This window comes from Equus przewalskii, chromosome 15, assembly GCF_037783145.1.
Source record: "Equus przewalskii isolate Varuska chromosome 15, EquPr2, whole genome shotgun sequence".
Taxonomy (NCBI): domain Eukaryota; kingdom Metazoa; phylum Chordata; class Mammalia; order Perissodactyla; family Equidae; genus Equus; species Equus przewalskii.
Window position 1 is genome coordinate 60,580,467 of NC_091845.1, and position 24,869 is coordinate 60,605,335.

The window sequence follows — 24,869 nt, forward strand, 5'->3', positions numbered from 1 at the left end:
CAACCCAGTATTTCGAAATTTACTTAATCAAGGAGCCCATTTCTCCCTCCTAACACCAATTAATACCCACAAAAAAGATGTGGATATCACTGGTCTGGGAAACAACTGCAGGGAAAGCTGTCTTAAGTAACTGCCTTAACTTTGCAGAACGGCTACAACCGCTAGGAAAAGGGAAAGGAAAAGAGGGTGGTGATCTTGCCGAGGCACCTTATCCCATCCGGGGCGGAGGCTGATTCTTGGCTAGATCAAGTACCCCCTTCCTCTCTTACCATCTCCTTCCCAAAAAGACTACCTTATCAGACACTGAACCACTGTACAGCTGGCATTATATAAAATAGCAGGAACCCTTGCTAATCTCTAAACAAATTCTAAAATCTTTTTTAAAAAAGCCCTGCATACATACACTCCCTGTGCTGAGTCAGAGATTTACATAAGAGATCCTGCTATGCCCATGGCAAAGTAGTAAGTTAAATTATAATAAATTGTCTTACAAAAACATCAACAAAGATACCAAAAACCACACTTGGTTAGAAATAATATTTATTATCCCCTCCCCCCATGTACAGATTACTTTTCAGAAACATGAAGATATTATCCATGTCCTCATCAATTACAGTTTGTAGAAAATAATTCATATCCTGTCAACAATATATTTCTATCATTTTTTTAAAACAATAGCCATTTATTTTTCCGTGTTAGTTCAAGAACAGCTTCAAGTTTTATGTTTCGGATCAAATCAAGACAATCTTTATTTATAGGTAATTTCCTGACACGGCCCCTCCCCGAACCCCTAAAAAAACTCTATATCCTAAGTGATAAACTCTTCTTGTACATTCAGCAAACTTCATACTGGAAAAGAAAAAGAATAACTGAGATAGGTATTTACTCTCGTGCACAGTAATAAGTCTAGCTGAGCTTCTACACCTTGCTTTGCAATGATGTTTACATAAAATAAATCATTATCTTATCAAGTTACAATGGTAATTTCTTGAAATGTAGGTATGAAAGCTATACACTTAATCCACTGAAATTTCCTTCTGATTTCTCAATCTGTAATTAAACCATCACCGTAAGGAAAAGCTTCATCCCAAGAAGATGTTTGCCCTTTCCCTCAGCTATTTCTCTATAATCCTCTCTCAGATCATGTAAAGACACACATTAAAAGCACAGAAAAGAAACGTTTTAGCTTGGTGACATAATGCCCTTAAGTTTGCTGACATAATGCCCGTATTTTAACTTTAAAATGTAAAATCAGAGTTAAAGCATTACTTAATTCATACAGTACATTATTAATCAATCAACAGTGTCCCACCGACTCAGAAGCTTCCTAAACTGGTTGTCTTCTCTGCATTTAGTAACTTTATAACCAATGACTCAATCAAAGAATGTGCTTGTAATAAGCTGCTGGTTTAATTTTAGAATTAGAAGTTTCAATATTGGGCTATTTTCAAATATAGAAATGTTATGAGTGGCATATGAACTATTAATTTTGTTTCCCATTACCTACAGGAAGAATTCATTCAAATAAAATTTTACAAGACAAAATATGAATCTGTATACCTATATATAGATGTACACATGTATATACTGAACCCTAACTAAAGTTTTATAAGCAATACTAACATAGTTTGGTTACACATTCCTAAAGACTTAGTAATTGTTTTAAAGATACATGTTATAAAGAGGCTTACACAAAAGGCAAAAATTAAGAATCAACATGATCTTTGAGGTTTTCAGTATTACTTCAAAAAGCTGTTTCTATCTCCCATAGAAGAAACTATGCATTTATCTTGGAAAAAAATTATAAAAAGATAATGCTATCATGTAAAGATTCACAAAAACTATACTGTATATCCCATAAAAGTCATACCTACTTAAGGTAAATCACAATTATGGTTTATATTGTATTACAGACATCACCATCACCTTTCCTCTTTAACAATGAGAGGGTTTAATGTTTTTTTTTAACTTACTTAACTAGTGCCACAGAAATTCAAGTCCCAGTAGCAACAAGTTAAACAAGATTACAAAATAAGGCATTCTGCTCACATGTCATTAAAGTAACAGGCTGAGTATAGTAAAGCGGGCTCTTTTCATCTCTGCAATTTTATATAATCCAAAAATTATACAGAAGGCAATCTTTACCAAAAAATCCAAATAATTGCTATTTTCCAGGATAACAAAAAAAATACACAAAATTCTCTACTTTGGCAATTTCTCCTACTACCATAAACAGAGGCTGCTCTTATCTATTTAATAAAGCCCAATATTAGAAATGCAGATGAAATGTCTCTGACTATACCATTTCTAAGCCTGTAGGTCACACACTAAATGATTTTTCAAATTATAGATTAAATCTAATTTGACAAAATCCCTGTAGTGTTATTTAGGGGGAAAAAAAGTGGACTCAGAACACACGCACACACTCACACTCTCTCTTTCTCTCTTTCACACATGCCAATGTATTAAACAGTTTCCTTAAACATTGATTGGTTTCCCAGAAAGAATAAAAATATTTACCATCAAGCTGCAGCATGTATATAAGGGGCAGCAATGCAACCTTTTTTAACACAAGGTAACTATCTGAATGAACTTTTAAACAACTAGTACCTTCAACCAAAGATGAACCCTAAAATATATATTTTTTGAAATTTGGACTCAACTGCCTGTTACACTTTAAGTGTTGCTTAAATAAACAAAAATATAGCATAAATTCAATATTCTGCTGTCTAAACATTTAAAGCAACGGTTATGTCATTAACAGGTAAAATGCACCTAATTCGGGTCTTTTGACACCTCTTGTTTTAGGTTTATTGTATGATAAAGCTCTTCACAGTTTAAAATATTGTGAAGAAATATATTTATGTATAACTATATTCACATACATATTATGTACACATACTATGCATCTGATGTACCCATAAACTTTGAATATGTGTGTGCCTGGAGGATACCCCACACATATGCAGGAACCCTGAATACATTGGTGTGGACTGTGAAATGATTTCTCAGAAATAAGAAAAGAGTATTATTATGAATAATAACAAAAACTTTACCTTATTTACATAGTGCCTATCTCCCAAGAGGTAAATATGCTTTACAGACATTTTTTAGTATCTCCGTGGGGGGCGGAGGGGGACACACTGGGAACACCATCAATTCTCATCTTCCACAACCAACTAACCTGCCCAGGATCACATACTTTCAACAGCGGCAGAGTAAAATACAGACTTGGAGCTCTCCTAACTTGCAAAGTCTCCAATTATCAGACCAAATAGTCTTGTGGTGAAATCAAGTTTCCATCATACAACAGAACTTCTACCACAAAGGATTAGTTTTTAAGTCCTCATATACTTATGATTGTGCGTTATATTTATTTGGTTTTGGCAGATGAAAAAGTCTAACATTCAGTGTGATTATAATTCAGTGTAACTTTTCCAGTTTAAGTGCGACACAGCTGATTGGTCTATCGGGGAAATGCGGTCAATGTCTAATCGTGGCTGAAGAAATCTCAATCCAAACAGCTACTGAATGATTACAGAGATAGCCTACAATCTTGTATTGTCTTAAAGGTCTTTTCTATCTCCACATACGGTATACACATATAAATAAGCATTTTAGCACAAAATGTACAGTTAGAATGAATCAATTCATGTTTAAATAAACAAAGGCCTTATGGGTGAACTTTAAAGGCCAAGAGCTCCTCAGAGTGCATGTTGTTTAAAGATCGAAGATCTGGCAACTTTAGAAGAAGTTTTGTAAAAATAGAGGCCTCATTTGGATGGTTTTTCATTATTAAGGTCCTTAGTGCACGGATGAGGGTTTCCTGCAAAGCCTCCACAGAGTTGACATTTTCTATTCCAGATCGATCTAATGGAGAGTAAGGAATGGAGAGAGAAAAGAGAGGACACGTTATTAATATTAAACATAAACATAATTCTTGCTCATCAATCTCAACAAATTCAAAACAAGGTTTTATCCATTGGAACAAAAGCAACAGATAGGTGACCAAATTTTTTAAATCCCAATGGCACATTTTTGTAGTTATTTATTATATCATAAAGATCTCTATCACATAGCACACTTGATAAATCAAAATTCTTTAGGGCTTAGGTATTTTTGCTCACAAAAAAATCAGAGGTTCTGGTTTTTAAAATTAGGTACCATCTGCTGATTTGAACTGCTTCTAATTGGCAAAATAAAATGAATAATGTAGTTTAGGAAAACATTTTTACCTCATATGGAATATATCCATATTTGTATGTTATCACGTGTGGCAGGCAGCCTCTAAAATGGCTTCCAATGATCCCCTCATCCTGGTATCCACGTCCTTGTGTATCCTCTCCCCTTGAGGGGACTAGACTTACTGACTCACTACTAATGGATAAAATATTACATTACCAAAACAACTGTGGTTTCCATCTCAGGCACCCTCTCACTCACGCACTCTGAGCAGTCAGATGCTATGTTGCGAGTTGCTCTATGGAGAGGCCCATGTGGTAAGGAACTGAAGGTGGTCTCCAGGCAACAGCTAGCAAGAACTGAGGCCCTAAGTCCAACAACTTGCAAGAAACGAAATCCTGCCAACAGCCACGTGAGTAAGCCTGGAGGCAGATCCTTCCCTCGTAGAGCTCTGTATGAGGCCACAGCTCTGCCCACAGTCCTGCCCACAGCTTCACTGCAACGCCCTAAGAAACTCCAAGCCAGAGGCATGCATCGAAGCCATGCCCATATTTCCAACCCTTACAAACTGTGAGAGAGTAAATGTATGCATTTTTAAGCCACTAAGTTTTAGGGCAATGTGTTATACAGTAATAGAAAACTAATATACCATGCAACTTTATTACCTAGTTATATGAACCTGCATTCTCCTTCATTTAGCATACTGGTTTATTAAGCTCATCACACAAAATGCTAATAAATTAATGATTTAGTATAAACCAACAATAAAGGAAAGTACCTTAAAATTAGCCAAACCTATGCTGTTTGCCCATGGACTTTTTTCAACAGCAAGGGCTATTTCTTCCCTTTACAACAGGAAGCAATAGTGCACAAGAAATATTCAATGGCTCCCAGTAAAGAAAGTTGTAATTAATAAGAAAAAGACTTCTCCAAGGAAGCAAAATTCTCTATTTACATTCTTTTTTCACTTTTTACAAAGAATTGAGGAGACCTTCCATTGTACTGGTAGCTAAAAAAGGCCACTTGCAATGCAAGCATTTAGAACAAGGACTCAAATTTAATAGTAAAAGGGAAAAAAGTTCGATTAACTTTAAATGAAGAAAAAATGATGAAAATAGGCTTATCTTACATTTAATAAAATCTGGATTATATTACAACTATGTGCTAATTCTCATGGAAAAAGAAACAAACTGAATGTTGACTACTGGTTGGGGCCAGTCATAATTTTTCAGACAAAACTGACAGACAAAAGCCTTCTTTTGACATTTGACTTCAGCCATACAATCATAAGGGTCATCTTGGCAAAAATTACTTAAGGCCTTCAATAATGCTTCCAAGAGTCTCTCCTGCCTTTGATATTGAAGGAATTTTTTTCTTTAACATCCTCACAACTCATCAATTCATTCACCCAACACTTATTGAATGTACACGGTTACTGTGATAGGTGCTAGGGAATCAGCAGTGAACAGAAACCAAAGTTCCTTCCTTTAGGGAGCTCATACTTTGTCAGAAGAAAATAACTGGCTTGCATTGTGTCATGAGTTATTAACAGTTCCAACAAGTGGGAATGAATGACAGTGATCCCCACAAATAAAACAACCTAGACAGGTAAAGAAAGAAATAAACAATAAGTGATGAAGGCTATTTGAGTTAGAACAAGTATTATAAGTGGTTGGTCCTCTGGTAAATATCGTGTGTTTGGATGATCTAAGCATCTCTATAAAACTCAGAAATTTGAGGAAATGAACACCTATACCTAAAAATAGAAATTGTATTAAATTTTCCTAAAACCTCAATTTCTAAAACCATGGTCTTTGTGATTTGAGGCCAAAGAACCTAACTACAAATCTAGCTGGAATGCAAACAACAGTCTTCCTTCCAGAAATTGTAACAGACTGCATAAACTGCAGTGGAAATCATCTTCTGAATGCTGCACTAAATGCTACACTACTGCTTGTATAGTTTAATTCATGACGCATCTATCTTCTCCTTCATTTGGGGTTCTTCACCCCTGTCTCAACCCTCTACTCCTCATCAAATCTCCTCTCTATGCATATTCACTTCTTACAGCAAGGAAGTTAAATTCTTTTAACAAAAACCTCTACGAGGACAACTGAAATCCACATGGAGATGAGCTTTGGTCTCACACCTATTTGCCAGTCCCTAACCTTCAACTGGAAGTGACTGCTGCCAGTCCACACAATCTGAAAAAGAACTTATCTTCCAAGTATAATCCTCCCTTCTCTCCATGGTATCAAGATTCTTCCAATCTCACAGGCAAGTATCATGTCTGAGATTTCTTGCTCCCTTAGCAGTTACAGCCATTCTGTTAACAAACAGTACAGTGGAAAAGCTTTGAAACTAAACCAATAGGAGTTCAAATGTCTCCTCAGCCAATTATTAAAAATGTGACATTGGGCAAAGTATTTAGCCCCTTGTTCCTCAAATTCCTTGCCTGTCTAATTGAGGATAACGTATGTCCCAGCTCACATCAGAGGACTGTTATGAGGATAAAATTACATATAGTCACAGACTGTATATATAACGATATTTTGGTTAAGAACAGACTGCATAAACAACAGTGGTCCCATAGATTAGTACCACATAGCCTAAGTGTATATAGTAGGCTATACCATCTAGGTCTGTGTCAGTACACTGTTTGATGTTCACACAACGACAAAATCACTTAACAGTGCATTTCTCAGAAATATCCCTGCTGTTAAAGCAACGCACAACTAGATCTAGAACTTAATAAGATCTAGAACTTAGCATTTCTTCTGACAACAACCAAAACAAAAACCACACGGCAACTACAGATTTCAAGAAAAACAACATAAAACCAATTATAATGTTGCTTAATTCTACAGAACTGAGAGAGAATATAAATAAATAGTCCATTTGTTTTCTGATACTTGGAACATTCTCCCTTCAGGTGACACAGGTTTAGGGCAGAGATTTACACCATCTTGTCTACCATCTCAACCCCACTATGTGAACACTATGCGCACTATTTACACAAGCACAAAACTGTAAATGCTGATTTTTTATAGTATTTTTCAATTTTTAGAATCAATTACTAAATAGAGAATGAAAAATAATTACAGCTATAGAATAAAATATAAAAGAAATGGTATAGCAAAAGAAGCCAGGCTATGGAGGAAGGATACTATCTCCCTGCATAATGAGAAGATTCTATCTAAACCACCTAAGTTGATTAAAATTATAAATAAATTTAAAACATTAAAATTATAAATAAAACCAATAAGTTAACTCAAAAAAATAAAACATAAAAATTGAGAGGGAAATATGAGAGTACTTTTATTTACCAGTTCTGTCTACTAAATAAAAAGAGGTATAAGCAGTGTTTAGAGCTGGGTAAGCAACCATCAGAACATTCAAAAATAAAGATGGTTAGAAATCTAGTTCTCTGAAGAATACGGCTGAAAGTAGAAGGAGGAGAGACTATTTTGCATACATTGGTAGTTTTTAAATTTTATTTTCCTAACTAGATACCACTTTAAAAATAACAGTCCTTTTTAAGTGGTAAAGATTCAAATTTGACATGAACACGATCATATATTTAAGTGAAACAACGTATTATTTTAAAATGCATGGAACTGTATGTGTGTATAGGTGGTGCTTATTATCTTCATATACATAACAAAAACAAAAATGCATTATATTCTTTCATAATTAGTCTTTTCCATTGAGTATTTCAAACTTTTTTTATATACCATATCAATGGACATGCAAATGGTTAAATGGATAGATAGGTAAATGAATAGATAGAGACCTCTAATGTTATTAGTGATCTTTTCTGGTAGTGATATTATCATCTTTATTTCCATCTTATTATTTTCTAATTTTTCAAAGAACTCATATTATTCTTATGACCAGGAAACAAAACAAGGCTATTTCAAATGGAGATTAAAACAAAAAAATCGTGTTCCTGGTGGAAAATATAAACAATGTAAGTAACAGAGTTTCTGATATAGAGCCTCCCTTCACCCCTCTGCCTTCATGTCTTCTTCTGAACTATCTCTGGGACATAGTTCCTCCTTCTCCGCCTCCTCTGCCACAACCTATTTTAGGAGAGTTCATTCCACTGCCTCAAATCTCATGTTATTTAAACAGCCTCTGAACTCGACTCTCCAGCTCTAATGACTGACCTGTTTAATCCTTTCCCCACTTAAGAAATTACACCAACTTTCCGCTGCCCCATATTTCAATTAAAACTTCTCTGCTTACTTTTCATAGTCATCATTCCATAAGCTAGTGCTCCTCTAACTCACAAGCCTCCATCTTGATGCTGCCCCCTCCTTTTCGATGTCCACTTCAGGCTCTGGTCACCTGCACCTTCCCTGCCCTACCTTGTGCTCTCCCACGTGGTCCTATCTTTTTGTTGCTGGGAAAAACCGAATAACCCATCCTTCAAATTCCAGCTCCACTTACATGTTCCCCAGTGAGCCTTCTAAAATGATTTCATCTTCCTTCCTGTAACTCCTCCTTACCTCGGTCAGAACCCCACTTTAGGACCATAAAGCTTTTTGTGTTAGTTCTGTCTCTTCAAATAGAACATAAATACTTTGAGGGTAAGCTTATCTTAATGCTTGTTTTGTCTCACCCTGACCATCTAGCACATAAGGCATATTCATCAGAGAAAGAAATTATTGATTACCTTTGGTTTCATAGTAATAGATTTGATGTCAACTTCATTACTAATTACTTATCAAGAGACTGCAAAATGGTAGGTAAAGTGCAAGAGGCATTACAACGTTACTAAGAAAACAGGTATCCCTGTTTGACATATTCCTTTCATGCTATTCCCATACCATAAATGCATTTTTAGCTACCCAGGTAGAGCTGATCAGAAAAGGTAACCAAATTATGCTTCCAAATGGCATGTCTTTATTTATACCACTGACATACAGGCCCTTTAGGATATATAAAGCACTTGCTCTCCTCAAGAGTTACTGATTTACAGTTTAGCTACATAACCAGGGGCTGTAACTTATACTTGATAACCCTCACAGTGCCTAGCACAGTGTCTTTTACACATAGGAAGCAAAGGGGAAACTTAAAGCAAGTCAGATCAAAATACTGTAAAATTCTCAACAAATGTTTTAAAGTTAGTGAAAGCTAAAAATGTCTAGCACTTACTTACATGTAGGTCCCCAAGCAAGTCATTGTCTCAATTTCTAATTTGCTATTGGGAGTAATCTCTGCCTTAATGGCTACTGTCTGAATTGAAATACTTTGGTCAGAAATAACTGCAATATAAATGCAAATTGGCAGGGAAATTGGGAAATATCATCAATGACTCATATAAATAAACACTAAATGTTAGGACTCAAAAATCTTGGTCACTCATTCAAACAGTGACTGGTATCTATTCTGTGCCAGTCTCCATGCTAGGTTCACATGGTACAATCCCTTCCTTTCACACAATGAGGACACTGAAACCCAAAAAGATAAACTTACTTACCCAAGTCACACAGAAAAATTCAGTGGCAAAGCTGAGTACAAGCCTACAACTCATAATTCACTTATTTTTATAACAAACCACACTAATACATCTTGATACTGGTAACATTTTCAAGCAACCCACATAATATTTTAATTAAAACTTAGATTCATATTAGAATCACCTATCTCGAGAAATACAATGTTCCACAAAATAAATCCATGAAATAACGATTTAGACTCATAAAATTTTATGAACAAAAGCTAAAGACAGAGTAGTAAATGTGAGGCCCGTATCTAAACGTCATTTTATTATATAGCAGTTTTGACTTTCACTGTCATATTAAAAATACTAATTACACAAAAATAATAGATTTACACAGTTTAGCACCTTGCTTAAGGCCTTCTCCCTCCCATATAGCTTGCTGGAACCCAGTTAACTGCCACCTTCTCCCCAGTTGATCACTATATTCTAGGTGTGGCACAACTCTGAACCAGCTCCTTACCTGCAGATACCAGGACAACTGCTGTAAACAAACTCATCTCTTCATCACTAAGTTGGAGGGCATTTAGCTTCTCACTAAATTCAAACATAGAGTTTAGCAGATCTCCTGCTCCCATTGAGTGTAAGTCATCCACACTATACTTCTTTCCACTTAAAAAGGTGACAGTACGCTCCTTTGCATCAAATAATGATGCAAACCGTACCATTAAAACCTGGAAAAAGAAAAAGACTTAAAAGTACCTGGAGAAGTTCAATAGTAATACTAAGAAATAACTCAGTACTCAAGTCAGTTAATAAACATCCTACATACAAAAGAAAGTTGTAAAAGAAAAACTGAGTTTATTTTAACCAGAATCATTTCCTTAAGGTAAATTCTCTAGCAAAGCAATAAATATTCTAATAACATCAAAAAAAAGTCCAGCTACCAATAGCAAATACTGAGTCCTGTGATACTCTGAAACTCTATTAATAAAAATTCTGAAATGCATATGTAAAATTAAAGCAGAAAAAAAATGCCAAGACATTTGAAACTAGGCCTTTGCCAAAGGCTTCATTAAAGAAACTCTTTTAAGCTACCAAGTATATCACACATTCTCTAAGCCCTAAGTAAAAAGAACAGTATTTCAACGCAGCAATACCTGGAAACATCAAACACCCAATGCAGCCAAGGTAAAAGCAGCACATGAACTCTAACTAGATTATTTCAAGAAACTAGAACCCAAAAAGACAAAACACAAAGAACACTATTACAGTTAAAGTGTTCTAGACACCAAGTTATAATTGAAATCCAAACCAAACCAGTCAACAATGGCTTACTTACAGCGCTCCCTCCACTCTGCTAAACGGTGACATCTACATCACTTTCAAAACCAGAGGAACACACTGAACAAACACCTTCCCTTTGCAATGCTCCCAAGTAAAGATATGTTTTACCCAAGACAATCCGAAAGAGAGCAAGTTTCTATGAGATAATGCTAACTCTAGAACACAACAATCCCAAGACAAACCACAAGGTGGGAAGAACACAAGTCATGGAGTCCAGGATTTGTGTTCTAGTCCTGAATGTGTTACAAATTTATTGGTAATCAAAGAAAAGTCTTCACCTTTCAGGGTCATAGTTACCTAACCTCAAAAATGGGTAAACTGAACTTGATCACTGACATCCCTTCTGGCTTTAAATCTTAAGCTCAAGTTTTCCTTTAAACTGAAAATCCTAACCTACAAGTGTTACTTTTGAATTATACCATAGCTGTTTTACTTATGGCTTCTTCTCTGTTCTAGTCCAAGTGCCCTAGAAAACAGAGCCTAAGACAAAAGTTTATGCGGGATGTGCACTGGCACATGTGAAAACAGGAGAGGGGAAAAAGGAAATGAGACAGAGAAGGAAAGGGAGTAAATATTAGAGGATGTATTACTGAGCTGGCCACCACTTAATATCAAGAGTATCTGAAAGCTCAATCTTGCGGGACCACCCAGGGAAAAGTGAAAATATATCCCCTGGCTCCCTTCCCCCTCAATCAAAGATTTGGCCCACCAGACATCAACCTCCCACCCACCACCCTTCATTATTTCCGAACTATGCGTAAGTGAGCTATGAGCAAGTCCTGAGGCTTCTCACACCTCAGCAGCAACAGGGAAGCCCTGGGACAGAAAGTTGAGAGGCACCTAACTAAGCACAAGGAGAGGCACTGTCTGTGTCCCACTAAAGCTGGCAACAGTGGGTGCCCCAAGCCCAGCAGAACACATTCTCTACTACAGCAAAAGAAGCCTCAGTAGAAAAATTAGCCAAGGATTCTAGAGTGAGGTGAGGCCAAGAGGATCTGAGGCAGCACATAAGAAATGTCTGACCCATCCTCCAAATATTCTACAATCTCCTAAAAGACAAAAACACATTCCACCTACCCTCTGTATTCTGTACTGAACACAGGAAACACTAGGCTAGGCTTTCAGTAGATGTCTAACACTCTGGAGAACCTGCCAAGTCCATACTTGAAAGCAATACTAGAACTTGGAGCTTGCATGCTGGGCAATATAGACATTTATATTTCAAGTCTTAAGCAACTCTGGATTTACCTAGTCTCTTCCCAAGCTCCTTCTTTCGTTGGTAGTTTCAGCCTCTGGACTATAACTACTTATTTAGAAAAGAATGAAAATTTTACATGAAAATAAAATACTGGGCTGGCCTGGTGGCGCAGCCGTAAAGTGTGCACATTCTGCTTCTCGGCGGCCCGGGGTTCACTGGTTAGAATCCCAAGTGCGGACATGGCACCGCTTGGCACACCATGCTGTCGTAGGCGTCCCACATATAAAGTAGAGGAAGATGGGCACAGATGTTAGCTCAGGGCCAGGCTTCCTCAGCAAAAAGAGGACTGGCAGTAGTTAGCTCAGGGCTAATCTTCCTCAAAAAAATAAATAAATAAATAAAATAAAATACTATGTGCCGCGCATCAACATTCAGGATAAACAAAACCTACCTCAAAAGTCCCAGCCTTTAAAAGGTTGACCTGGTCATGCTGAGAGAGATCTCTGAATCCAGGAATACGCTTTGCAAATTCCACCACTTCCTTCACTGCTGGGGTAAAGCTCATCGAAAATTCTTCCCAGATTTCATGCCCCGATTTATGAGGATCCACATATGGAGACTTACTCATTGGACAAACCTAGTGTGCACAAAACATAAAAACTCTTAAATTGTGAGAGACGGTAAAGAAACTTCAGAGGTGGCATCTCAATCATTGGAAACTCCAACATGAAAATAACCCTCAGCACAAGTAAAATCTACTGATATAAGCACTTTCTTCATTTGCTACTCCCCTCATGATACAAAGCTTCGTGGCAACCTAATTTAAATATCAATTAACTTACCATCATAAAAGAGGTAGCCAAAGCAAAAATGAGACTTGTAATAACCTATTTCACAAACCTGTTGCATAGGTTTAAGAGTTTATTTTTGTAGCACTGCTGCCACCTTATGCTTGTCTTATGGTTTTCAAACAAATTCATACATATTCACTTTATTGTCAACTCAGTTAGTTATGGCAGATATTATAATTACCACTTCTTACATGAGGAAAGGAGACTAAGAGGTTTAGAGACTTACCCAAATACAGCTAGAACTTACAGGCCTAGAACTCAAGCCCACATTTAATATATCAAAATTCACTTTTTCCTAAATAGGCACAATTACAATGTTGTAATTTCAAAGAGGAAAAGTTAGTGAGATGCCTCACTTTTTTAAAAAGGTCACCAACCATTTATTTCATAAACAATGGTGTGACTACTGACCTCCACTTGTTCATACAATAACTGGAGATAAAAGGTGCACCATCTCAATGAAGATTGGGGAGGGAAAAAATAGGAAGCCAAAAAAGGTACATACAGGAACACTAAAGAGATTATGAAACATGCACTGCATACTCTATTAGTAACATCAGCCTTTAAATTTTCACTAAACCCACAGGAGATCCAGGAATGGGATGATTCTATAACCAAGGAGAGTATCACAAAATTAGAACCTAAATGCTCACAGATTTTTCCCTCCTTAAGGTAGCCACTAAGTCTAATAAAATATAAGGTCACCTTTCAGATCCATGGAATCAAATACCTCCACGAGACAAAAAAAGCCTAACTTAAAGACTGAAGTAGAGTCAACTATTTTGCAAACAAAAAAAGACTTTAATTACCTGGCTGTAGAAAATACCAAGCACTATCAAAGGACCTCACGGTTTAAACTGGAAATGGTGCAGTACTGCTATTTTTCATGAAATTTTGGCTGAATATAAACACTGTACTTTTTCAGGTAGACTCTTGTATTTGATGAAAAAAACCTGAATGATATGAATATTAACTCATCTCATAAAGTTTGAGAAAATCCTTAGAAACTAGCCTATTAAACTAAAATATGCCCAAATTCTCAATTAAACATCCACATTCTACATCCAAAGACCTTTTTGCATCATAATGATTAAATAAAACTCTTTCCATAGAAATCAAGGTATTACTGACTGTGGGAAGCTAAAAGATGAGCCCTTTGAGAAAACCCCAAAGCTAGTAAGATTAATCAGAATGCTTAAATTTTGAAAGAGATTTCTCAGAATTAAAGGAACAATTCTGCATGATCTATATTTTACATAAAATCTTAATCTCAATCATAGTATCAATCAAATCACATGCTTGTACCTAGCTCTGTGTGAAATCAGGTCATTTAACAAATGATGTTTATTACAAGTATGACCTAAAATACTGCAGAAAAGTGATTCTGTAAATCTCTTAGGTTTTCTGACACCCTCTCCCCCAGTCTGTGAAGCTGGCATATCCCCCCAAATAAACGAAACTTTCAACGCTTTCCTTGATACAAGGTGAGCAAAAAAATTGATTTCACTATACCAGATGCATTCTCCCTCCAGTGTTGCACAGGTAACTATTCTTGTTCTCATTCTGAGAAAATCCATCTATTGAAACTCTATCACATACTCTTTGAGTATAAGCATTGGAGAAGTTCATACAATGTCCATTTGCGATACAAATGGCATGCCCGTTTGGGTAATGCATTAGGTTCCTCCCTTTGTACTGTCCATTGAGATGCTGCTGGCTCTCACTACAAGGAAAATGGCTGCTAAGCCCACTGCCACAATGGTCATGATTTAAATTGTATTGCTCCATGTTCTTAGGAACCCGTTCTCTCTGGGGCTGCATGGTCTCTGCTGAGTTTTCTCGCTGCTCTTGATTATACATAAAGGTATCCTTGTGCGCTCTGGTCACCATGCCAATCACTTCTTCCTTTGCAAAATCAGAAGAGGGAGGAGAAGAGCTTTTGATGTTTTCTGGCTCCAGCTGGGGCTTAGGTCGCAGCTGTTCCTGGGCTGGTAACGCTGTCTGTTCATGATGTTCTACTAATGTGTCATTCTGCAAATGACCACTGAACTGGCTGTTCATCATGGTCTTCATCGCACTTTGCATTTCAATTAGCATCCTCTGTTTTTCACGCTTAGGAATACGACCAAACCGAACAGCTGTTGAAGAAAAAGATATTTAACATCTAAATTCTAAATAAGACCTGTTTATACAAAAGAATACCACAAAATTACCTCTGATACCTACGGCCACTAGTCATACAAGTAAAGAATATCTATATGTGTCTGGTCCAAATTATTCTAAACTTACCGGTTATGTTTTTGATGTATCATAGGTAGTGGGAAGAGGGAGAGAAGTTTCCACTTTTCTCCCAAAACGCAGCTAAGGAAAAGACCTCTTGGGTATTTTATAAGGAAAAAATGTGAAATTAATTAATGAAAATCACACTTTGAGGCAGACCGGAATTACTACACAGCACCTTTTTAACAAGGCTGAAGGCTGTCTTAAGAAGGCAAATAGGATTCAGCTACCCACATCCATTAATGTTAATGGAACTTAGTAGGTACAATCACTCTCTGAACCTCTAACCTTCGTCAATTCATTTTTATAACCTTATTCTCAAGGCCCAACTATTAAATGATCTGTTTGCTCCTTTTCTGGCTTCTTAAAAAGAAAAAAAAAGTCAATAGAAATGCAGTTACTGGAAAATGAACTTGCTGGATTTTAATTAAAATCAATCAAATAAAAAAAGTGAAATCATTCATCCTCCATTATTTCAGAGGCTAGTCTCAGAATGTGTTCTATCTCCAACATTCCTACCCCTCAGGGAGTGAAAAGCTTCTTTCTAGTCTAATATTTATACAGAGATAATAAAAACTCAATATACCCAGCCAGCAAGAAAGCTTTACTAATCTAATTGTAGCCTCTGACATTATCACTATAACAGACAAATAATTTTATCATGTCTCACACTACCTCTACCACTTCCTTCACAAATAATTGCTATTTTTATTCTTTTGGAGCAATCACAATATCCACCAACTTTGGATTCGAAGTTCTAGTGCTATTAAAAACATTTCAGGCAACTGAAAATCCAAAACATCAACTGCTGAAATCTGTTTTTCAAGAAGCTCCTTGGGGTTGGCCAGTGGCGCAGCAGTTAAGTGTGCATGTTCCACTTCAGCAGCCCAGGGTTTGCCTGTTCGGATCCCGGGTGTGGACATGGCACTGCATGGCAAGCCATGCTGTGGTAGGCGTCCAACATATGAAGTGGAGGAAGATGGGCACAGATGTTAGCTCAGGGCCAGTCTTCCTCAGCAAAAAGAGGAGGACTGACAGCAGTTAGCTCAGGGCTGATCTTCCTCAAAAAAAAAAAATGAGCTCCTTACTGCAATACTGCATTTCTGTGTCAGTAAAATATTAGTTAGAGAAACCTAAGTGACTGCTTAAATGACCCTTCCCTAGATAAATATGGGGTTCATTCTTAGCAATTCTTTACTAAACTAATCCCTCTGAAAACATCATACTCCTGTTATGTTACTTAAAACAGACTTAGACTATCCAAAAGTGATTTCCCTAAGCATAAGGGAAGCGTCTAATCTTTCAGTGATATCATCCAGATAATACTAATAGCCCCACAAATTATCACAATTTTTATTTTCCATGGGAATGGATCATGCCAGAATTGAGCAACCACCTCCACTCCAAACTCAAAGTTTCTTTCAATTTTGCATCTCCTTTTGATGTATTCAGAATCTGTGCCCTAAAAGCATACTATGATCTCAGGGCTGAGAAAGTGATAGAGATAACTCACATAAGAAATGAGTTCCTCAGTAACACCAAGAAATCAAGGAGAAAGAGCCAAGGATTCCTATATCAAGAAAAGCTAAATCTTTTCTTAAGAAAAAAAAGTATTCAAATTGTATAGGGGAAAAAAATGGGTCTTTTTACAAGAAGCAACAAAAAAAGAAGTGGGCCAAAAGCTGTTTCTGGGGTGACGATGCTAAAAATTGACTTTAATGAATTTGGCCTCCTACAAGGCATCAAAAAGTGTTTTCTAAAATCTTCTTCACCCTAAGCACAAGAGGGCCATTGGTAACTGGCTTGTAGCTCTGGTTTCTGTTGAGGAATAAAGGCCAAGCTCCACATGCTTTAAGAAAGAGCACTCTTTAAACTGAGAACATACCATCTCTCGACATTCCAACAGACAGACACTTTTTGAAGCGACACTGCTGACATCTGTTCCTATTCATTCTCATTATAGAACAGTTTTCATTCTTCAGGCACTTCTTGTACTGGATGTTTTGTTGAATGCTTCTCCGAAAGAAACCCTAAGAGCAAAGGAAGATATACCTATTCATTTAAAAACATCCAGATGAACTCCTCGTAAGCACTCCTCCCACGCCTAAGTATCCAGTATATTACCAGCTACCTGGGAAATAATTTTGGCTTAGAACAGAGGAAAATATAATATTGATACAGAGAATTTAACTAGATTCTTACCAGTTTCAGTAGCACCTACACATACTAGCCAAACAAAACTCTTCTTCCCTTTGGAGAATCTTGGTGCTTGCCAAAGCATCCCTTGGCTACAGTTTAACCCTGTTTCCAGCCCCTGCCTGCAGCCACATTTTTCCAGCTCATACTTTAATCACATGAAAATCCCAAAAATCCTGCAATATGACTGATTTTTAAATGTGTCACTAGAAGTAAAGGTTACTCTAGCAAAGCCTGGTCTTACCTGCTGACACTAGCAAGGCCTACTTACAGGTGCCAGATGTTCCTGGCTACTTCTCAGCAACAGGTGTCACAACACACACCCAGAGATCACCTAATGATCCAAGGAAAGACAGTTCCCAGCTAGACGGCTACAAATAACTGCCTTACTACACAATTTAAGTACATGCTCTGTGAAAGGTCTTCAAAGATCTCCAGCTTAATGGTTCCAGGGAGAACAGAAAAGTCAAGAACATGATTACCAAAGTTATTTCAAACTTCATTTTCCTTGAATATCCTAACTAACCACACATTTCATGAACCTATATTAGTAATTGTGGGTTAAAATATTTTCATAGGGGCTGGCCCCGTGGCCGAGTGTTTCGCTGGTTTGAATCCTGGGCACGGACATGGCACTGACCATCAAACCACTCTGAGGCAGCATCCTACATGCCACAACTAGAAGGACCCACAACGAAGAATACACAACTACATACCGGAGGGCTTTGGGGAGAAAAAGGAAAAAATAAAATCTTAAAAAAAAACGAATGGAAGTATTTAAAAAAATAAATAAATAAAATATTTTCATACTTTATTACTACAATACTACACTTGGACACTATAATATCTGAGTTAGGCACATCTTTAAGAGGGTATACAACAATTATGTGTATTTATCAAGAATACACAATTAGGTTCATTTACTTGTGCTTTTGTTTCTCTCACTATAAAGTGAGAATGTTGCCTGCCCCACAATTACTTCACATTTTTGTAAAAAAAAAGAGAGAGAGAGAGTATTTATAGAATTTTTTGAAGAGTGGTACATTTATATAAAATACTAACTAGTCTTGTGAAGTGATCCAGACATTAAGAGCTATCAAATTCACAATTCATGCAGAACCAACCTAGAAAAGATTTCTTCTTTCATCATGTATATTCGTTATCTTGTTCACCCCCCCATCCTGCCAAACTGGATTCCTACTTCTGGCTTTTAGTCAAAGAACAGAAAGAGCACGAGTCTTAGCCATGTTCATTTTTGATACTCAGGAGAAAGGATTATGCCAGATTGAAAAAAAGAGATTCCCTGGATATAAGTAGGAGGTATAGACTATCCCACTTGGAACTAAACTATCTGACCAACACTCTAAAATGTATTCAACTAAACTTACAAATGAGCTTCCTCAAGTACTCAAAGTATATTTAAGATTCTTTTTTTACTCACTTAGCATTACTTCTGAAGATACCACATTTTTAGAAGCATCTAGGAATTATTCCCGACTTCTAATACTTGATATGTCAGAATGTCAAAGTATCTAATGATACCTATTCAAATTTGGTTTAAACTAAGTTCCAACAAGGCAGTAATGTCTCGTCCATTTTGCTCCCTGCTGTTTCCCCACCACTTAGAACAGTACCTGACACATTAGAGAATAAGCATTTGTGCCCTTGGTTTCATACCATAAATACAGCTGAGCGAGACAGCAAATTTATTTTGATCAAAATCTTAAAGAAAAAAGAAATACTTTCACCAAATTAAAAATATATTTTTCCCAACAAGTTATCTTTATACACTACATAAAATGCTTAAAACCTTAAAAGGAGCAGCTGACTTCTCTCCTCCTCCCAGATTATCAGTTGTGGAAAGTGGCAAACCTAACTTCAACTTCTTTAATCCCAGAATCGGTAGCTTAAAGAAACAAAAGCATGCTTTACCTTACAGCCTTCGCAAGCATGAACTCCATAGTGGAATCCTGATGCCACATCCCCACAGACTTTACACAGCAGAACCATGCCACTAAATTCTAAGGCACAAACACACAAAATTGAAAAGTTGGAAGAAAAACTTCAACTGTTTGTTTGCTTGCCAATTGAATATTTTATGTTGTTCAATTTGTAAGTACTTTAAAAAGATACAAATCTACTTTTATAATGTAAAAGAAAAATCATCAGACCAAATTAACAAATCAAAACAAATCATAGTTTCCTTTTAAAAACACAGTTTGTGGGACTGCCAAAAATATCTCAGAGAGCTGGTTTTTTCCTTTCCTGATGAATTTAAACACACTGAAATTTTGTAAATCTAAAGATACTTTACACCAGATAAGCAACCAGAACTAAGAAAACAACTCTTCTGGATAAGAATTAAGAAGTTTGGCAGAGAAGTCAATCAACCAAAGGTGCAAACGGACGTCTCCACAGGCTGCTGTCCAGATACTCAGTTCAATTCCCCTCCAGGCACCAGAGGCCCCATTCCTTCCCGACCCTCCCCTATACCAGCCCGTCTTACCTCCACACTCACTCAGGAGTCCAAATCCCGCCACTCATTTGGCTATCCCAATCCTGCTGTGTTTGCTAATCTCAAATGTTCCTAGCTCCAACTTCCCATGAGTAAGTACTCTGTTCTAGAAACCAGATTCAGTACAAGGAGTCCAGAAGGAAGGTAACTGTGAAAATGTGGTAAAAGCGGGTACTCTAGAGGAAACATGGTCAGGCAGAGTACTTAACCACATATCCTCCTCTGAGGTAAGAACCAATCCTGACAGCCCCTAAGCTGTAACTTTTAACATCATCACTGATTTTTTACCTAACTACTGAACTAGGATTACCCATAACAGAGTGAAATTTATACCCAAAAATATAATGGTCCTTAAATGAAAAGCTGAGTAAATAAGACCCACCTGCAATTAATGGCACCAACCTTTAGAAAACTAAGTAACTTACTTGTCACTCCACTATGATTCTTTGTCATCCCAGGTGCACTCGATTTGCTTGTTTTCATAGAACAGTCTAGTCGATCATTCTTCAGGATGCCTTCAATATTGGAGAGATCACCATTTTTGGGATTACCATTGTTATCAGAATTTGAGCTATTTGGAGAAGAAGGAACAGAAGAGGAGGACTGGAAACTATTCTCAGAACCCTCACTGTGACAAGAGGCAGGGCTAGAAGCTGAGCTGGAAGAACTGATATAGGCAATCACACCTCCTAGAAAAGAGGGGGGAATCAGATAATTAGATACACAATATACATTTTCTGTTTTTGCAAATCTGAACAGTAAAGTCACTAACTTTAGAAATAGACTACTGATTAAACATCTGCTTACCCCAAAAGAAAAAAGTAACTTAATTCCTTATTTCCTACTATTCTTGCTTCCACAAAGTTCAAAGCACATATAATTCTCAATGATTCAAAAAGTGAGAAGGCTCACAATGGCTTGTTATTTTGAGCACATGCAGATCCAAACCTAAAGCTTTTCATTTTCCAAGCTTTTCCTAAAAGGAATGAAAAATCTTCCTTAGTGACGACCTAGCTTAGAGTAAACAAACTGCTTTGACTGTGAAAAAATCTAGTTCTGGTCCTCTCTCTGTCTCCTGCATTGTACCTGCATATGACACAACCCTAGAAACAGTGAGATCATCATTTGCCTCTCCCAGCACTTGGCTAAAACACAGGCTAATTAAGAATAAATCTAACATTTGGAGCTCTGGGTAAAGTAATTTATCTCAAAACGAGGAACCTTTCATAACTGTTGCTCCCAGAATCTTTGTTTTGATGCTCCCTGAAGACTTCTACAACCATCCACTAAAGCCTAGTTCCACACTCTCTTTTCTCCACCTAATTCCGCCATTGGACTTGCACACACACTTATCTCTAAGCAGCTCTTAAGGAACCCGGACTCACTACTTAATCTTCTGAGTTGCTATTTACAATAAACGTTAAAGAGGCTGGAAAAAGCACACATGCTATAAGAGAATAACATTAAGGCTGAAGCTAATTCTCTCTTCAGAGAGCTACTCTCAAAACAGTATTCACAACTTTAGCAATATAATCTCCACAACCCCTCTGAAAACTAGCCTTCGCCTCTTAGAGACTATAAACCTCCTAGGTTAAGAAACAGCGTTTAAAATTATTCTCAGGGCATAATTTCAAACTTCCTCCCTCAAAGAGATAAAATTTTGCAAGAGTGACCTCATGGCAAAATTTATTATTTTTCAAAATCCCGGGCCAAACAAGTAATTCTCATCTTGTCGACTGTGGTTTCTTTTCCTCTTCCCTCCATCATCAACATTTATTGGCATTTTCAACATGCATCAGATAGAAAGGTTAATTATCTCTCTTCCATCACTGTCCTGAACTCTTACTTAAACCTACTGTTTGCCTGTTTCCATCTATTTCTCAACTAGACCATAAGCACCTAGATGCAGAGACAGTGTCTCTTAATACTCTGCATACGCTTTACAGGTAATAATTCTGCCATAATACTTTTTAAGACCTACTTCTCTGCCTTTGTGAAGCTCCCATCTCATAACATCCTAAGCAGTATAAAACATTACTACAAAATCACAAATGAAACAGGGCATTTCTGACAACAATCTCCCTGACTATAGTGAGTAGTAAGAGGAGAATTTTGCACATTCCCCAAGTAACAACTGCAATTGAAGTATTCACTCTGAAATAATAACTTTCTGACAAAGGGAAATAGGACCCCAATCTTCTTCTTAGATAACAGCCACACTTCATAAGTCATTTAAACACACAGCAAAATGCTGAGGCCAAAATAATTCCAAAGACCAGAAAGACATTTCCATTTACAGAGAAGAAAAAACAGGCAGAGAAATGTTAAGTCACTATTAGTCTGTCGTATAGAAATGAGCTACTAGATATGTATTCAAGTACCAATTATATATATCCAGGCTGGGAAACCCCTGAGAAATAAAACACAACTCTCGAGTTTGATTACAACCCGGAAGAGAAGTTAACACAGGTGCCTACTGTGCCAAGAAAAACAGAACAGTGTTCATGATACATAAATTTAATATGCATGAATGCAACCAAATACACTTGAGTTTTAAAAACAAAAAATAGAAATAACATGGACAATTTCATCCACTCTTCCCTTAAGCATATACCTGGAATCAGTCTTGAGGTTGGAGGTGTGATTCTGTTCTTTCTATAGTCTGACCCACTTCACAAATGCTCTCTTGGCATGTGCTTATCGCCCGCCCAGAGTGAAGCCAGAGCTTTATGATTAATACTTGTCCTGCAACGTGCTCCCAACCTATAAACCAGTCATTCTCAAAGTGTGGTCCCTGGACCAGGGGCTTCAGCATCACCCGGAAATCTGTTAGAAATGCAAATTCTCAGGCCCCATTCCACATCAACTGAATCAGACACTTTAATTACACTGTTGGTGATTCCGATGCACAGTAAAGTTTGAGACTCACTGCCACAAGCCAACTACCTCATCTGTGTTCAATGGAAGAAAAAGCAAGCAAGGGTAATTTCAGTAACAGGAATTTCATCTACCACTGAATTTAAAATCTAAAAGCTCCTAAAACTCCAAACACAAGGAGAAAAAGCTTCCTATGAGTTTATTCTCATGATCCAGAGAGATTACATAAAATGTATATCATCAGAACTACCTGATGCTCTTACAAAACAGATGTTTCCAAGGTCCTGCCCAAACAAAAGAAGGTACCCTCAGGAATGAACATTTTAACAAGTTCCCCGAGCAATTCTCTGCACGTCAAAGTTCAAGAATGGCTACAATCAATCAAGTGAAACGAAAATTAGCCCACAGTTTTAAAGGCTGATGTTTTCATTGACATAATTGCCTGAATATGCTTAATAACCTGTGAATCCAAAGACAAACAATTCTGACCTGGAAGCCTGTTTAATGTCACGTTCCTGGGTAAAACCATTGTGCCATTTGTTTTAATAAAACTTTAGAGATTTGAAGTTCATGTTAGAAATTACAGGTGTTAGCAAGCTACTACTTTTTTCCACACAAGTCTCCATCCACTCAGAACAGAAAACAAAGAAAAATATTATCCTTAGTTCTCAATAAACTCCCAAAGGAAGGTCCCACAGCTAGTTGTCTTTTCTAAAGTACTACCTTAGGTACTAAATTCACTTCTCAACGTCTCAAGAAGATAAAAGATGAGAAAGTCATGGTTTTCCTCAGAAGACTTTCCTAAGCATTTTGAGTCAGCCACTTTGTTTACATGGTCTTCTGACTACTTCAACTTAGAAATAAACTTTTCAGAAATCAGAGCTCCCAGATGGCTTAAGAACTGGTTTAAAGTACTGACTGGGTAATGGAAGATACTGCAATTAATTACCCGAAAGGCAGCTTCCTTGGCAAAAGCTCCAAAAAAAACTAAGAAAAATTACTGGGCAATTATCAATCCAGATAAGATCCAATTCCTATCTTCAAGGAGCCCAACAATCATTTACAACAGGCATATGCCAGGCACCATGGAATCAAAGACAACCCATCTAGAAGCAGCTACATCCTCCTAGCAAGACTTTCAACACTGATTTAGTCATCTCAGCATCTACTCCTGCTACCAGACACCAATCTACCAACCTGATGGTTAGCAACCCAAATGGGTTAAATTTTAATTCCTAAAAGGTAAGGAATTCATCTAGCAGTTGCTCAACATAATGAAGAAAGGTAAGTGAAAACTACAAGTCACCAAGTACCTACTGAATGCCAAGAATAAAATGACACAATTTCACATCACATTTCATCCTCACAGAAACCCTGTGAATTAACTTACATTATCGCATTTTACAGATGAGAAACTCAGAGAGGTGAAGTAATACAGCTACTAAGTGGCCGGGAGGGTTGAAAGTCAAGGCTGTCTAATTCCAGAGTACGACTACTACTTACCGAGAAGACCTGGGCAAGCAAGTCACTTTCAATCTCTCTAAACCTGAGTCTCTTCTATAAAATGGGAATATCTGTCAGAGCTATTACAAGATTGAAATGAAATGATCTTCACAAAAGGGATTACTAAAGTGCTTTTTGCACACAGTTTTTGATGATAAAGCAAGAAAGGTAAAATCTCCGAACCAGCAAGTCCCAACACCTCCAGAAACAGGCAGAATGTACTTCTTAGAGGCCTCAAGCTAAAATTAGCTGAGGCAGAGTCTTCTCTATTTTTAGTTGAAAGGGACCCTGGAGCTGGGCCAGGTTCCCAGGCTACGGCTTACCCAGTGGTCAACTGCAGACAAGCCAGAAGTCAATATCCAATTTTGTACTGCTAGGAAACATTTACCGTCCCTACATATGTTGGGGTATTCTTATCTCAATTCTAGGCTTGCCCATGATCAAAATCTTCCCACTTTCACTGCCCACCATCAT

General features: G+C 37.2%; 1 protein-coding gene across 6 annotated transcripts in view; it reads right to left on the bottom strand.

The window, feature by feature from the left end:
- Positions 1 to 523: 523 nt before the first annotated feature.
- NR1D2 (nuclear receptor subfamily 1 group D member 2) overlaps positions 524 to 24,869 on the bottom strand; it is a 28,626-nt gene continuing 4,280 nt past the window's right edge. For 5 of the 6 annotated variants that reach the window (XM_070577484.1, XM_070577485.1, XM_070577487.1 and 2 more), the window contains 7 exons: positions 20,441 to 20,704; positions 19,433 to 19,521; positions 17,190 to 17,334; positions 14,537 to 15,162; positions 12,625 to 12,810; positions 10,152 to 10,362; positions 524 to 3,870 (listed from right to left, as the gene is read on the bottom strand). In XM_070577484.1, the coding sequence (XP_070433585.1) occupies positions 3,674 to 3,870; positions 10,152 to 10,362; positions 12,625 to 12,810; positions 14,537 to 15,162; positions 17,190 to 17,334; positions 19,433 to 19,521; positions 20,441 to 20,704 (1,718 nt within the window). In that variant the 3' untranslated portion in view covers positions 524 to 3,673. Of the gene's footprint in view, positions 3,871 to 10,151; positions 10,363 to 12,624; positions 12,811 to 14,536; positions 15,163 to 17,189; positions 17,335 to 19,432; positions 19,522 to 20,440; positions 20,705 to 20,822; positions 20,992 to 24,869 lie in introns of all 6 variants that reach the window. The other variant, XM_070577486.1, reaches the window with a different exon arrangement.